The following is a 16,036-nucleotide window of genomic DNA, read 5'->3' as shown; positions in this document are numbered from 1 at the left end:
AACCATCGCGCTGCTCTGTCACACGCTCCCCCTGCTCTGGGGAACACCTGTGACCGTCCCTCAGCCAGAAGACAAAGCTCTTCGCCTGGGCTTTCACCTGCAAACGCTCAAAGGTGTGGTTTCCATCAGCACTATCTAAAAGGCCTCCCAGCACTTTTGTGAATGAGGGGCAAAGGATCTGTTTTGTTTCTCGAGCCGTCTTTCCCAAGACTTCTTTTCTGAGCATCTTTAATCTGATGTAGTAAATCTCTAACCAACACAGCCATCCACCATCTAAGATGATTGTTTTCATATTAGATGACCTGCCAGGATCCTGACGTCATCTTGCTAACATCCAAGGACTGGATCATATGCGAAATCGACTTCAGGCTCCCTGGTCTTTGCCCTGTCTGCCACCAATTTTATTCTGAGCATCCTTTCTCTATAATTTGGAGTTGGTGACGCTCCACCCACCACTCCTCTGTCCACAGACCCCCTCCTTATCTCCTCCCCTTCTTCATTCCCGAGCTTAGATGCCACGGTCCGTTGTCATGAACTCTCTTTATACAGAAACGCTGCCCCTGACCCTTTGCTTCATCAACTCATCTGGCAAAACCCTAACCCTGGTCAAACCTAATTCTCCACGTCTCCTGAGTTACACAAGAGAAGCAGACAAGATGACAGAAACTTAACTCTGCTGACTTCAGTTGGAAAGTAGGGTCGGGGGGGTCCTCTGGCACTGTCTCCGTTCTGCTGACCTGCCCTCTGAAACAATTTTTCACATCTTTTCTTCTACCTTCAAAGTCCCAAGACCTCCCTTCACTTCACTCAGATGATAATTTACCCTTTCTCCCTAAGAAAGGAGAATATTTCAGTTTCCATATGCTCTGGTCATGATCTTTTTTTTCCTGTGGCTTTTTTTTTTTTAAATTGGACCCGGCAAAGATCAGTATCATCTCTTTACAATGTTGTGTTGGTTTCTGTCAGCCAATGGAGTGAATCAGCTATACGAATATGCATACATCCCCTCCCTGTTGAACCACCCCCCTCCCCAGCCCACCCTCTAGGTCCTCACAGAGCACTGAGCCGACCTCCCTGTGCAGCTTCCCACTAGCTCGCTGTCCTATGCGCGCTGGTGTGTACTGTCAACGCCACTCTCTCGACTTGCCCCACTCTTCCCGTCCCACCACCGCCCCGCCTCTCCGTCTGCGTCTGGAAGACTCCCGCTTTAGTGACAGGAGCCCTCCCACCCCACACAGCTTGTGCTCTCTATGCCATCTTTTCCCAGATCTTCAAGGACTTGGCTTCCAAGCTACTCCATCTTTCTTTCATCTAAAATTTCTCTCACATCAGCACAGAATCTCCTTTCTTAAACCTAAATCTAATCTCACTCATCCACTCTTCCATCTCAGTGCTACTCTTTTTAGCAAAGCTCCTAGAACTATGTGTCTATGACCACCTCACTAGCTCTTCACTCTGCATTATATACTAAGCTCGCTCCTTCTAAGCTTTGTGTCCACCCTTCCACTGAAACCTGTCTTGTGAACATCACCAAGGACTCTAATCTGGTCCAGCCCAGCAGTTTCTTCTCAATTATCATCTTTCTAGACCGCTCATTAGACGAATCCCTCCATCCTTTTTGAAGTATGCTTTGTTGCCATCCGACACACATCCTTATTTACCCTACGTGTTCAGGGTGGGTTTGAGAGATGAGATTCTGGTGCACAAATTTCCTCCTTTTTTTCTCATCCCTCACAGGCTCCTTCTTAAACTGATTTGTGGAGTCCTCCTCTTCCCAATCTTTAAAGTTTGTAGTTCAAAGCCAAACGCTTCATTTTCTTTTCAATCTAACAACGCTTACTCTGTAGATTATACAAGCTAGTCCTGTGGCTTTAAACATCACTCACAAGCATGTGAATCTCAGGGGTTCAGCTTTTGTTTTGAACACATACACTGAGTTTCAGGCTCCTATGTCAAGTGACCACTTGCCATTTCCCACCGCACGTCTCTGAGGAACCTTAAACTTCGTGTGTCTGGAATGAATAGCAAAAGGGCATCTCTGCCACCTCCCAGTAGGCCCTTTGCCCCCAGGTGTGAGGGTGACCAAGAGAACTGCAAAACTCCACCACTGTGCCTTTGCCTCTGACCTTGATAAAGAATGGCGGGGCTTCCTCCTGAAGGAGACTGTGACCCTCGCCTGTGGGAAGTGAAGTGATCTTCTGAAGACAGGCATCGAATGCTGACCGGCTGAGGGCTCTACGTACGTTGTATCATATCCAAGGTTTTCTCCAACGGCAGCACATTTCATGAGCCCAGAACAGACGTGAAATTACTCACCTCAGAAAAAATGAGTTGAACACCAATCAGTGTGAAGGGTGGTATTAATATGGTGCAGAGAAACAGCCCTAGGAATCCGTATTCATTCAGATAATTAGCAACAATGGTGAAGAAGGTGACCTAAAATAAAAAGAGCATAGTTTGAGCAAAGTATAACATTCTGAAAGCAATATTAATTTACCACCATGCTTACTACAAAGATTGAAATATACATTCTCAGAACTATTAAAAATAGTTTAAAAATAAAGTAACATGCGCCACACGCGTACTTACAACTAAGAAGAAAAATGACCAAATGCCACTGTTCTTCCTCCCGTGGCGGAAAATGAATGAAATCACATACGTCAGGAGAACAAGAGATGAGACATAGCCAATTATACACAGGGTCTGAAAATAGAAATACTACAGTCACCTAAGGTAAATGCTATCTAAGTACATATTTATATTTAAACCCTACAGCAAGGAGATCAAACCAGTCAATCCTAAAGGAGATCAACCCTGAATATTCACTGGAAGGACTGTTGCTGAAGCTCTAATACTTGGGCCACCTGATGCGAAGAGCCGACTCATTGGAAAAGACCCTGATGCTGGGAAAGATTGAAGGCAGGAGAAGGGGACGACAGAGGATGAGATGGTTGGATGGTATCACTGACTCAATGGACATGAATCTAAGCAAACTCCTGGAGATAGTGATGGACAGGGAAGCCTGGCGTGCTGCAGTCCATGGGGTTGCAAAGAGCTGGACACGACTTAGGGACTGAACAACAAGTTAAACTCAGCTTTCCAGATCTAAGCTATAACAAACATAATGGGAGGTTCTTTGGTTGAAGATGGATAATGCAACTGCATTTATTAAAAGTAGTCTAGGAAAGCCATTTGATAACTTTTGCCACTTACCTGAACTGCCAGGCTTTGAATGATAAACACAAACTCGTCTGGGTTAAAAACATAATCCATTATTTGCATTAGAAGGAGGATCAAGAAGTACAGGGGAACGTCCACCAGCGCCTGCCCAAACCAGTAAGCGGAAGGGTAGAGGCCTGAAATCCGCAGCTGGGAGTGAACTTTTTTCTGATAAAGAAGCAAAAGAATCGTCAAAAGTTTTGAATAGTTTAGGCTGGAGAAATTGCAAATATGCAGCACAAAAGCATTCATTTCCCCTTTGTCTCTCTTATATATTATGCTAATTTAGCAAGTGACACTGTGACTTGCCCTGTTCCTATTTCAGGGGCATTGATAATGCTGTATGCCACCTTGTCTCCAGGAAGAAGGGATCTACACAGCATTGCCGTGGTGAGAAGATTCTTATTCTTTTCTTGTCAAAGCTACTGATGCCTCTGACACTTGCCTTGCAAGATGCACAGAGTTTCAAGAGAAGGAGGTGCACAATTTCCTGGAAGATTCTTAAGCTTTACACGGAATGTAAACAGCACACTTATAATTGGCATCTTGCTTTGCTTCTTACGGGAGAAATTGCTCAAGAGAAGGATAGTTTAAGAGCAGGGTAAGTGAAAATTAATTTGAGTCCACCAGCAGCACCTGCTGAACTTTCACAAGGCTCAGTGGTGCAGAGGGAACCCCAGCAGAGGACGCTAAGGACGTGGAGACACGAGGAGGGAACTTGTGTGGCAGGGAAGCACCATGGATGCACAGAAAGTCTACCGTGGGTTCCTGACATTCTTATAGAATCTTCACAAAAAGAAGCTTTAAAGGGACACTCTTTTCCAGCAATAAGCCAAAGTACTCTGGTGCCTTGCTTAGGGCTGTTACACCGGAGAACCTCGCCTCCGTCTGGAATGGGGATGGGATGGTGTCAGCAGGGAAGTAGAACCTGCCAGACAGAATCCGAGGTTCCCAGCCCGTTGATGGTACCTTCTGAGCTATCCTTCCTGAGGTCTCTCATTTAAGGCAAATAGCATATTCTGTATATTCGCCAAGCTTTTATTCAAATGGTTGACCCTCCATTGTTTCAAGCATTGTTTAAATTAGGTGCACGATGCGCATATACATGTGTGGTCATAAGACGGGGGCGGGGTCACAGGGTGTTAAGAACATAGCAATTGGGAGAGTAGCGCTGACCCATATACGCTACCGTGTGTAAGGCAGAGAGCTGGTGGGAGCTGCTGCGCAGCGCCCGGAGCTCAGCTTGGGGCTCTGGGGTGACCCGGGGGGAGGGGTGGGGGAGGGGGGAGGGGGGAGGGGTGGCATGGGAAGGGAGACGGGTGGGGGAGGGGGGAGGGGTGGGGGAGCGGGGAGGGGTGGCATGGGGAGGCAGAGAGCTGGCGGGAGCTTGCTGTACAGCGCGGGGAGCTCACTCGGGGCTCTGGGGTGACCCGGGGAGGGGTGGGGGAGGGGTGGCGTGGGGAGGGGAGGTTCAGGAAGGAGGGGATATGTGTGTACATGCGGCTGAATCACCTTGTAGACAGAAGCCAACACAACGTGGTAAAGCGATTATACTCCAATAAAAATATAGAAGAACATATAAGGACTTTTGCTTTTTACTATCATTACTACTTAGTATAGGAAACATTTTTTTCCCTCAGGGAGGAAAATTTGAGAAATTTGACTTAATCCCTTTTGTCGCATTTTTTCTTATTGCTCAGCTTTTATTAATTGTTATTTCATATGGGAGTATAGTCAGTTGACAACGTCGTGTTGTTTCAGGCACACGGCGGAGTGATTCAGTCGTCCGTCTGCCTGTATCTACTTCGTCTCACTCTCCGTGTGGGTGTTACAGGGTACGGAGCAGGACACGGGCTGCATAGCTGTTCTCACTTTATGGTCACCGATGCTGCCCATGGCGATGTACGGAGTGAAGCAGGCCGCCCCAGGGATCCAGAAGAAGGCCATGCCCAGGTACTCGTGCTCGTTAGACGTGTGCTCCTGAAATCATGCCGAACACGTGGGCGGTCAGGTATAGACTTCATTTATACTATTTCTAAACCAAATCATTTCAATGCGTGAAGCGGTCTAACTACCCAGAGCACGTCCCAAGGTCCTGTTTGTTTGAAACTTCGCTTCCTTAGTCGTGTGTTACAGCAGCTGGGACATTTGAACGTGCATCCTGATTGATTCACGAAGAAGCAAACTCCACTGCATCGCGTGAACTGGATACGCTCCCATGGTTAACAACGGGAGACGTAATCACACAACCTCTTCTCCCCAGCACTGCGCTGACTGCATTGAGGCTGACTTTTAATAGACAGAGGTCGTGGGCTGTCAACGGAGGAGCCACTGCGGTACGTTCAGAACCTGAGACCAAGTCAGTTCAGCTCAACATGCAGGAGGAATCATTTCTCTCATTCAACATAATGGAGGAAGCTCAAATGCCTTCAGAGTGCTGGCCGGTATGAATTGAGTAGGTAGGTGTCTGGGCTTGGAGAAAAATGGTCAGCCCACACGCCACATAAAAGCATTGAGTTAAAGCGATGCAAAGCCCTGTACAGGTTAAAGAGGGCTTTGGGTTTGGCTCGAAGCCTGGAGAGAAGTCACCTCTCATCGGTGACTGGTTGCCTCACTGCTTTGCTCATCTCTGAGGTCGGGACCCTGAGCCTTGAGAGCTGCTTACCCTCTCTCAGCCCCTCCTAAATGGAGAGCCCCTCTGAGCTCTTGCAGCAGGTCAGCACCGCCTGAACAGAGATGCACATGTGGAGATAAAGGGAAGAAATCGCACCCAGGTCTGCCTCAGCACCTCTGATCTCTGCCTGTGGTCACCCCTGCTGGCTTTCCAGATCTGGAATATCTTTAGTGTGTGTCAGTCGCTCAGTCGTGTCTGACTATTTGCGACCCCATGAACTCTAGCCCACCAGGCTCCTGTGTCCATGGGATTCTTCAGGCAAGAATACTGGAGTGGGTTGCCATGCCCTCCTCCAGGGGATCTTCCTGACCCAGGGATCAAACCCAGGTCTCCTGCATTGCATCAGGTTCTTTAACCTCTGAGTAACCAGGGGCCCTCTTTGGGAATGGAAAATTCACAATTAGTCTCAATGGCTGACCCCTCACTCAAAACTTGGTTCATAAACATCACATTCTGTCCATGTTAGAGGACGTGGACCTGCGGGCAGGGTGTGTAGAGCTTGGCCTAGAGGAGCCCACAGAGACTCCTGATGCCAGTTGGGTGGTTGGTCAGGCAGGGATATGAACGGTGGCCAGTGGGGGACCCTTCAGGACACTCTGATGGACGGTTAAAGTCACGAGTGGGGTCAGAAGTGAGCTCTGTGCTTTAGACTCAAGGCAGATGGGCTTGCAGAATTGGAGCAGACCAGGAGTGGGGGCGGGGGGGGGGGGAATCGACAGGGTTCACGCTAAGAGAAATTATCTACACAGGTACCCAAGGCCAGCTAGGCTGGTAGGTAGCAAACATTTTGTAGTAAAGTCATTTTTTTTTTAAGTTACCACATAATTTAATTCCGAAACTAAGACACTACAGTGATAAAACTGTTACTGAATATAACTCCTTTAAAGTTTTAAAATATTTATTTGAAGATTAATGCATTTTCTTTATTACTGGTAAATTCAAACTATTTAAATTTTAAATTACTGGCAAATTTAAACGATTTTAACATTAAAATGTATTCTAAGAAATGAAAGCAAATTATATTTTACTTATATTTATATATTACAAAATGTTCCTAAATAGCTGAATTTTATGAGGTAAACCCTAACTTATAGGTTCTAGACCCAGGAGACAAAGTTGTTCCGCTACCTGACTGATGGCACATTAAACAATAAAAACCCATAGAAAGCAGGATAGTGTGGCTGTCTCTCCCGCAGCCCGAGCTGACTTCTGTTCTGCAAGGCTGAGTAGGTCTTCATCTCCGGGAGGGCCGGGGGTCCAAGCTAAACCCTCCCCTAAACCACCACACAGGTCCCCTCGGTGGGGGCCACCAGGTAAGCAGAGGGGACCGGGGCAGCCACAGCTCGACGGCCGGGGGAGCCCTCAGCACCTCATCCTTGTCTTGGTCTGCGGGTCCTCCGTCTGCACTCCCAGCACCCGCCACATTTTACTCAGGAGGGGAAGGACGTGCTCCAGACCAAGGCCACTCTCCTCTCCACTCCAAGAGGTTAGACTGCTGAAGGGGAGGAAAGCGTGCCTCACACTGCCGACAGCCCACCCCGGCCCTCACCCACGAGACTACTGCTTACTGATGTCTTTGAACCGGACAAGAACTTGAGGTTTTGGACAGCACTGGAGTAATTTTTGACACAGAAAGTGACCAGTGAGCTACAGAGTATGCCCAAGGCATCATTTAAAGGAGGCAAAGGGAGACTCAGCACAGAGAAGGACGTAAGGGGTGATGTGAAGATACGGATCTGCACACCGTCACCCCCTGAGGAGGCTCTGACTCGAGACCGGGCACGGCCGGCCAATCCTATTTTATACAAGCGCGTCTTCTGGTTCTAATTCAGCCGGTCCCTGGTCTAGTCACAGCTGAACATTCTTTAACGGAAACTTGAAGGATTCCCAAGACAAACAGTACTAACCTCAATAATGATAGTAGGTGCAATTACCGAGCGCCTCTGGTTTTCCGTGTGCCCCACCACTTGTCTTTATAGCAACTCAGCCCCAGCTCCTCCTGCCAACATTGTCTTGTTTCCTTCTTAAGGGAGCTTTGTGATCGAGTGTTTTTTTCTTTATAATTTTTCCTGTTTGTTTTTATCTGTGGCTGTGCCGGGTCTCTGTTGCCGCACGGGCTCCTCTCCAGGTGCGGCACTCGGGCTTCTCACCGCGGCGGCTTCTCCTGCTGTGGAGCTCGGGCGCGTGGGCCCAGGGGTTGCAGCTCCCGGCTCTAGAGCACAGGCTCAGTAGTTGTGGCCCACAGATTTAGTGGCTCTGTGGCCTGTGGGATCTTCCCAGACCAGAGGTCGAACCCATGTCTCCTGCATTGGCAGGCAGATTCTTATCCACTGAGCCACCACGGAAGCCCCATGATAAACTTTTTATCTGCATTTTTTTGTGGATTGTTAAACCTAGACCTACAAAAGTTCGGTTGTTACAAGGTCACAAAGCCTGGCATTTAAGATGCTGGCTGTTTAACTAGGTCCCACTACTGAGGGCCACAGATGGCAACAGATCTAAGCCCAAAATTCATCATTTTTTTTCCAATTAATTGTATTTCTGTTGTTCGTTGGCCTTGTCATCCAATTAAAGTTACAATGCTTTGCAATGATTGCTAAATATTGCATGTGTATGTATACACATATGTGTGTACATATAAATATATATGCTAATTTAGTTGCATATAAAACATAAACATTCGAGAATAAGTTCATAAAAACTACCCTGTTATTTCAGCATTTCAAGTATTTTCCTGAAAACGTCTCATGACCCACGAAAAGTGAGATAATACTACACTTACCTCAAAATACGTGCTTCTGTCGGTCTGAATGTGTTCTGAAGAATTAAGCATTCCAAGTAGCCCATTGCTAATGATGTCCATGAGTACAGGAAAGCAATTCAGCCTTTTGGTGTTACATGCTATAGAAAATCTGGGATCCTAAAGCATAGCAAATATGCATTCTAAGTCCTCAGCAAGCAAATACAACATTTAATGAAAGTACATGGTAGAAAAGCTTTCAAATGACGGACAACACAGGAAGGCTAAAGCCTGAGTGTCGTGAAGCATGACTCATATTATTCAACTAATTCCCAGCATACGGCAAGGAGCTCAGCATTTTGACCTGTACCAGCTGCAACAGCATTAGCTGTGTGACTGTTTATGCCTAAACTAAAACAAAATACATCACGCGATTTTTAGCAGCGACACTTGTGGCTCAGCTGGTAAAGAATCTGCCTGCAATGCGGGAGACCTGGGTTCCATCCCTGGGTTGGGAGGATCCCGGAGAAGGAAAAGGCTACCCACTCCAGTATTCTGGCCTGGAGAATTTCATGTAGGTTCAAAACTGCTGGACACCACAGAGCAACTTTCACTTTACACACTCACTATAAAGCTCCATAACGCACCTTCACTTAAGCACAGCAGTAGGCTTTGTTTGTGATGCGTTCAGTTTACAAATAAAGAATGTGCAGAATGAATTAACCTCTAAAAATGAGAACTATCCCGTCTGCTTGCGTCAGTTGGTGTGCGTTGTTCAAACCGCACGTTCCTGCCCGTCTTTGACGTGACGGGCGTCGGAGCCCGGCATACCTCGTCGTTGCCTGTCACAGTGATGGCCCCGTTGTACGATGGCTCGCTGGGGCCATTTCTTGTTCCAAGGGCGTCCACTTCTAAATCGATGTTTTGGCGCCTCAGTGAATGTATGAAGTCATCAATGCGTGACCCTACCATGCGGGTAAGATCAAAAGAAGCAAAAATGAAGTAAAACACAAAAGGGAATATTTTTTAAAACAGTAAATGATGTCACGCAAAGCGTACCATAATAAGGACTCTAAGGATTTCCTTACAAAGGCAGAACCAGCGCCGTGGGACTAAAATCCATTCTGGTGTCAAGGAGACGTCAAACTTGCTTCACCTACAGCTGAAGCATTTACTTATCATTTCTGTTTGTGTGCAACTGCTACTTAAAATTAACATTCAAATCCTCGACCATATTAAACTTCCATCTAAGCAATATGGAAAGTATTTTTTTTTCTCCAAAGCTCACAACTGCGTAGTACTTAAAAAATGCTGTAGAAGACCTCAGAAACCAGTCAGTAACCCCTTTCCTAAATTCCTGTGTTGCCGTGTGCAGCATGCTTCAGAGTCTAAGTAAACTTGCAAAACACGTTTTTAAAAACAAACTCCCTACCTTGCATTTTTCCCTTTGGGATGCGTTTCCTGTTTGGCCTCACCTACAATTTTCTAAAACACACAGAACTCCTTCCCCCTCGTGGTTCATATGGTCTAGGGGAGTCTCTCAACACGAATCGACATTGAGCCGGTGCGTCCAGCCCCATGTTCACCTGTTCTGTTGACGACCAGTAAGCGGGTCAGTGGGGCTTGAGGTGGTTGACCCGGGGAGAGGAAGTACATGTTTGGAGACAACCCCCAAGAATAGCTTTTTTGCTGTAACCGATAGGACAGATGCTCCAAAAGCTGAGGACCAAAGGTGATGCCGAAAAGCAGTAATCTGCAAGGAGGAAAGGGAAAAGAAAACAACTCAGCTGTAGCAACTGTCGCGGGCTTTCCAGTCCAAGCAGGTAACAGTGCGCAAATAGAAATGAGTTACAGGCACTAGTCAAGCCGGTGACCGTGTTCCGCCCGCTCTTTTCTTTTTTCTGACGTGAGGTGGCTCGTGTGCGTCCGCTCCTGGTCTCCGTGCATCTCTAAACCACCTCCCCCTCCACCTCGGAACACGCCTTTCCAGTTGACGAAGTCAGCTGAGGACGACTCTGAAATCTCTCTCTAGTGCCCACTTCTTCGTCCTGTTCAGCCCTGCTTGCCATCTTTTTCTGGAACGCTGCCAGCTGGCACGTCACCAGCGCCCAGGCTTCCTCCGGCCTGAGCCTCCTCCCCTTCCTGCTCCCAGTTCCTGTAAATGACGTTTTCTCATTTGCTCGAGCTTGAGCCCCAGTCTCTTTCTACTCATTGCTCTCCCTTATGTCCCTTTTCCGAATGGCCGAAATTTTCTGCTTATCGTATCATTACTGTTTGCCTCCAAAACCCCTCTCCTACTTTGCAAATTTGGACCTGAATGAGCCTTTTCCTGACCTCTTTCAAACTGCCCTCAAGGTCTCTTTTCCTTGTCTCCAGTGCCTACCATTTCCAAATTTTTTTGCACGGTTGCGCAATTAAGTTTCTTGGCATTCTGTCCTACTTATACCAATTACTCATTCAAAAATAATAAAAGAACCTCATTAGTTCCTTACTTTGTATAAAGCCCACACTCCTTAGCTCTATTTAATGTATTATCAACATTATTCTCACTCTTTCGTACATCCCGTGCTGCAGGATGTCAGCTAACTCGAATTAATTCCAGTTCTTCCTCTCCTCACGTATCTCCATCCCCAAGCCACTTCCTCTGCCTGCTTTTTCATCCTCCTTTCCTTCCTTAGCTACATGCTCCATCTCCTTACACCAAATTCAAATTCTCCCTCATGTAAGGTTCTTTTTTTGGGAGGCCCCATTTGGACATCATTTCTCTTGTACCAGTGCTACAGCTGACGATATTGTCTAACTGTGCACTCCGCTTTTTTTTCTTAATTGGAGGATAATTGCGTTACAATGTTGTGTTGGTTTCTGCTGTACAACACCGTGAATCAGCCGTGAGTATACACAGTCCCCTCTCTCTTGAGCCTCCCTCTCCCCGCTCCCCATCCCACCCCGCTAGGTTGTCACAGAGCACCGGACTGAAGTCCCCGGGTCATGCAGCAGCTCCCACCAGCTCTCTATGTCACACGCTGTGGGGTGTATGTGTCGGTGCGGCTCTCAATTCATCTCGCCCTCTCCTTCCTCTGCTGTACCCACGACTCTGTTCTCTATGTCTGTGTTTCTATTTCTCCTCTGCACACAGATTCATCAGTACCATCCTTCTAGATTCCACACACACATATATATATATATATATATATATATATACACACATTAATATACGGTGTTTGTTTTTCTGACTTACTTCACTCTGCATAAGGGATCTAAGTTCATCCACCTCGCTAGCACAGACTCAGATTCATTCCTTTCTATGACTGAGTGATATTCCATTGTTTAGGGACCACGACTTCTTTACCCATTCATCTGCCCACGGACAGCTAGGTGGCTTCCATCTCCTGGCTGTTGTCGAGTTACGCTCCTTTAGTGTACTTCTAATCACCCTCCAAAGCCAAATCTCATGTCTGGTTTATTCGATAAGACATGTAGCAGAGAGTGTTATACAGGAGTACTCACAAATAGTTTTTAATGAATATGTGTCCTGGGCAGAGAGGACTCATGCAAGGAGGTGTTACTTAACAAAGGGCCTGGAACTCTACAGGTAAGTTCCAGGCAATGACTTGAATTCTGTGCTAAAATAAAAACAGGCACAGAGCCACTTTGGGGAAAGAGGCAAATCCTTAGAACCTAGGGCCTGAATTCCAAGCTTCTGAAAAACTGCTTGAACCCTCTGATCGTAGCAGATTCTGTCCAAATTAAAAGAAAAACCCCAAACTCTATCTGGTTTAATTACATATCCACCAAAGCAGTTAAAACTGATTTCTATGTGAGCTTACGGTTGCCAGAGGGGAAGGAGAGGGGAAGGATGCTTGGTTGTTGGGATGGACACGAACACACTGCTCTGTTTAAAATGGACAACCAACAAGATGTGCTGTACAGCACAGGGGCCTCTGCTCAGTGTTACCTGGCAGCCTGGATGGGAGGGGAGTCTGGGGGAGAGTGGACACGTGTACGCGTGGCTGAGTCCCTTTGCTGTCCACCTGAAACTGTCACAGTGTTGTTGACTGGCTGTATCCCCTGGACAGAGGAGCCTGGCTTCTGTCCACAGGGTCACAAAAGAACTGGACTTAGCAACGCAACAATAACACGCTCCAATAGAAAATGAAAAGTTAAAGAAACCCTGGTTTCTGTGTTAAAAAGACCACATGCAGTTGCTGGAACTTCTTGCATGGCAGTTCTTCTCTCCTGAGTTTGTTGACAGCACACTGCTCATATGAGCCTGAAACTCGCAGGTACTCACATGGCCAGCAGGGCTCTCTTTTCACTCTTTAACTTGAGGAAGCGGACTTTTGCTACTGCACAGAGCTGCTGCCTCCAGAGGGCCAGGCCGCCGACCGTGCTGCTTGCTTCACTGAAGGACGACACGACCTGTTCCGGCTCAGCAAGGCTGCCTGTGTCGTTCCTGCCACTCTGTAACTGCTCCGAAACTGCAGGGCCTACAAAGGATGAAACCAGTCATTTGTAAAGAGCCGTTTGCCGTGGTTCAGTCGCTCAGTCGTGTCCGACTCTCCGTGACCCCATGGGCTGCAGCACACCAGGCTCCCTGTCCTTCACTGTCCCCCGGAGTTTGCTCAAACTCACGTCCCTTGAGTCAGTGATGTCAACGTGCATTATTTAGATTTTCCTAGGATCATCTTTTCAGCAATTGTTGTCAGAGGAGAGAGTCTTGGGCAAAGATGCAACTAATCTAATTCAGGGCACCACTAGAGAAACTGCTAAGGAGACAGGAACACAGCAAAAAAATAAAAAGATATAAAGACACAATACAGAAAGAAGAAATAATGACATAATAAAAGGAATCTCGTATTTTCTGGAAAAAAAAAATTAGCTCTGTATCCAGAGCTTTAAAGGACTGAATTCATTCTAGAGAACATAATGATCAGAAATCCATATTTAGCCTGGAAAAATCTATTGCAAGAGACAAACTATCTTAGTATTTTTGACCAAGGAGAATATGAAAGAATATGAAGAACAGAAGGATATGAAATTGGTTGAGACAATATTTTTAACATAGCCATAGCTGAAAACTAGGTAAGTGAACATCGCTTATTCATGTCTGACTCTTTGTGACCCCTTGGACTGTAGCCCGCCAGGCTCCTCTGTCCATGGGAGCCTGGGAGTATTCTCCTGGCAGGAATACTGGAGTGGGTTGCCAGTCCCTTCTCCAGTGGATCTTCCCAACCCAGGGATCAAACCTGGGTCCCCTGCATTGCAGCTGGATTCTTTACCATCCGAGCCACAAGGGAAGCCTGAAAACTAGATAAAGTTACCTCTTTTGGAAGAGAAGCCTAGAGAAATTGATGCTTTGAATGTATGTTCCCTAAAAGTGAATTACACCAGGTTAATTCACTTACAAAGGTTATCAAGTATATAAAAAAGACTTCCCACCTGATCAACCAAAAAAGAAAAGAAGACAAGAGCATAGGCCAGACTAAACACAGCAGGATGAAGGTGAACCAGAGACAAAAGAAATAGCTTAGAGCAGCTAGAGAAGAAAGGCAGAGAACTTTCCAAGGAGTAACAATTAGACTGACAGCAGATCTTTCAACAGCAATCGTGAAATTCCGGAGTGGCCGCCACTTCCTTCTCCAGGGGGTCTTCCTGACCCAGGGATCGAACCCGGGCCTTCCGCACCGCAGGTGAATTCTTTACCACTGAGCCACCAGCGAAGCCTACTAGTGAAATAATATCCTCACATATGTCAAGAAAATAACTTTCAACTTACAATTCTAATTTTCTTTTACCCATAGCAGTTACATTCAAAAAACACTATATTGCATATTTATGTGAGCTGCATAAAGACCTGGTCTGTGTTCCACAGGCTTGGTAAAATGTCTGGGACGAAAGACAGAATTCAAGAGGTGAGACCAGCATTGAGAGAAGAGGGGAGAAAAGAAGAAGTAGACTTCTCATCTGCTCTAACTTTTTCCAAGACCACATCGAATCATCGACCTTGAAAATCGTGTAACTTCGTCATTCCAAGTGTGTTTTCAGGACAAAATGTAGCACAGATTGAGAAATTTCAAGGTAAAAAGTTATTTATTACCTGATTCATCAAAAGCTGATTTTCCTTCTAATTTCATGAACACTTCATTCAGTGTTGTCATGGAAACACCATAATTCTCAATGCCCTGGTTGGAACAGCTTTCAAGATCCCTGTAGAGGTCTAAAAATAGGCATAAAAATGTACTAAATTAATATCAGTTGTAACGAGATTGATAATAACTATAGTTTTCAAAGTAGAAAACACTTGTGATAGGACCAATACACTCATCAGAAACAAACCTGTGCTGTCGACAGTCCCTCACTTCTAAAATAAACGATGCAGTGTGTTAGTTTCCAGACCTGCTTGGGTATAAGAGTCTAGAAATTTCTGTTTTCATGCCTAGAATACTACACATGTGGGAGGCTTTGGGAAAAAACGTATTCTATTTTATTTAATGTGTTTTTTAAAAATGCAATTGTTAGGCTTCCCAGGTGGCTCAGTGGCAGGGAATCCACCTGCCAGTGCAGGAGACACAGGTCCCATCCTTGGGCCCAGAAGATCCCCTGGGGAAGGAAACTGCAACCCACTCCAGTATTCTTGCCTGGGAAATCCCACAGGCAGAGGAGCCTGCTGGGCCACACTCCATGGGGTTGCAGAAGAGCTGGACACAGCTTAACACGTATGCACACAAACCATACACATATCAAAGGCATTGTATGAGTTAATATGATCATTATTTCACTGATTCTAAAATGAATACATTTCATCAACTTTTAATGCATCTGAAATGAGCATGTGTCATAAATACTAGGGGGTCATGTTTTAAATGCCAGCATTGTTTCTTTCTGTTTCTTCCCTGGTGGCACGTTCTGAAACTGAGGGTGTCTGAAACTTGCTAAAGTACCAGAGATGCTACCTGTCAGATATCTTTCCAGGTGCCTGATTTATAGTTAATACTTTTATAATAAACGTAAATGAATTAAAGCTTCATAAAAACCCTATAAAGTTTGTACTAATATGAACCGCTTTTTACAAATGGTCAAACTGAGGTGGAGTACACTAATATAACCTGTTTGGGGTGACAGGGAGAGTACCCGCAGAGCTGGGCTTTGAATCTAGCCAGTCTGGCTCTGCCGGCCGAGCTTGCCTGGTGCTGTACGTCCTTATTAGCCACAGTTGTTGCGGGCTTATTAATTCAAGCATGCAGACTGGCCCAAGACCTTCCATTAACAGTTGGCAACTTCTTGGAACGCAATAAAGCAAACACATTTTTATGGGTTACACTTTTTAGTGCAATCCAGCTCAGAATGCTTGGGGAATGAAACACGTATTGGGAAATCGAAGCCTCTCCAGCCGTTCGTGTTTG

General features: G+C 46.1%; 1 protein-coding gene across 6 annotated transcripts in view; it reads right to left on the bottom strand.

Annotated features, from left to right (window-relative positions):
* LOC113878212 (ATP-binding cassette sub-family A member 9-like) overlaps positions 1–16,036 on the bottom strand; it is a 54,753-nt gene that overhangs the window by 14,048 nt on the left and 24,669 nt on the right. For all 6 annotated transcript variants that reach the window (XM_027519147.1, XM_027519151.1, XM_027519150.1 and 3 more), the window contains 9 exons: positions 14,731–14,850; positions 12,925–13,120; positions 10,220–10,386; positions 9,465–9,598; positions 8,676–8,813; positions 5,092–5,199; positions 3,214–3,387; positions 2,590–2,703; positions 2,317–2,436 (listed from right to left, as the gene is read on the bottom strand). In XM_027519147.1, coding sequence (XP_027374948.1) covers positions 2,317–2,436; positions 2,590–2,703; positions 3,214–3,387; positions 5,092–5,199; positions 8,676–8,813; positions 9,465–9,598; positions 10,220–10,386; positions 12,925–13,120; positions 14,731–14,850 — 1,271 coding nt within the window. The remainder of the gene's footprint in view (positions 1–2,316; positions 2,437–2,589; positions 2,704–3,213; positions 3,388–5,091; positions 5,200–8,675; positions 8,814–9,464; positions 9,599–10,219; positions 10,387–12,924; positions 13,121–14,730; positions 14,851–16,036) is intronic.

This window comes from Bos indicus x Bos taurus, chromosome 19 (assembly GCF_003369695.1).
Source record: "Bos indicus x Bos taurus breed Angus x Brahman F1 hybrid chromosome 19, Bos_hybrid_MaternalHap_v2.0, whole genome shotgun sequence".
NCBI classification, from domain to species: domain Eukaryota; kingdom Metazoa; phylum Chordata; class Mammalia; order Artiodactyla; family Bovidae; genus Bos; species Bos indicus x Bos taurus.
This window is presented reverse-complemented; position numbering and strand designations above follow the sequence as displayed.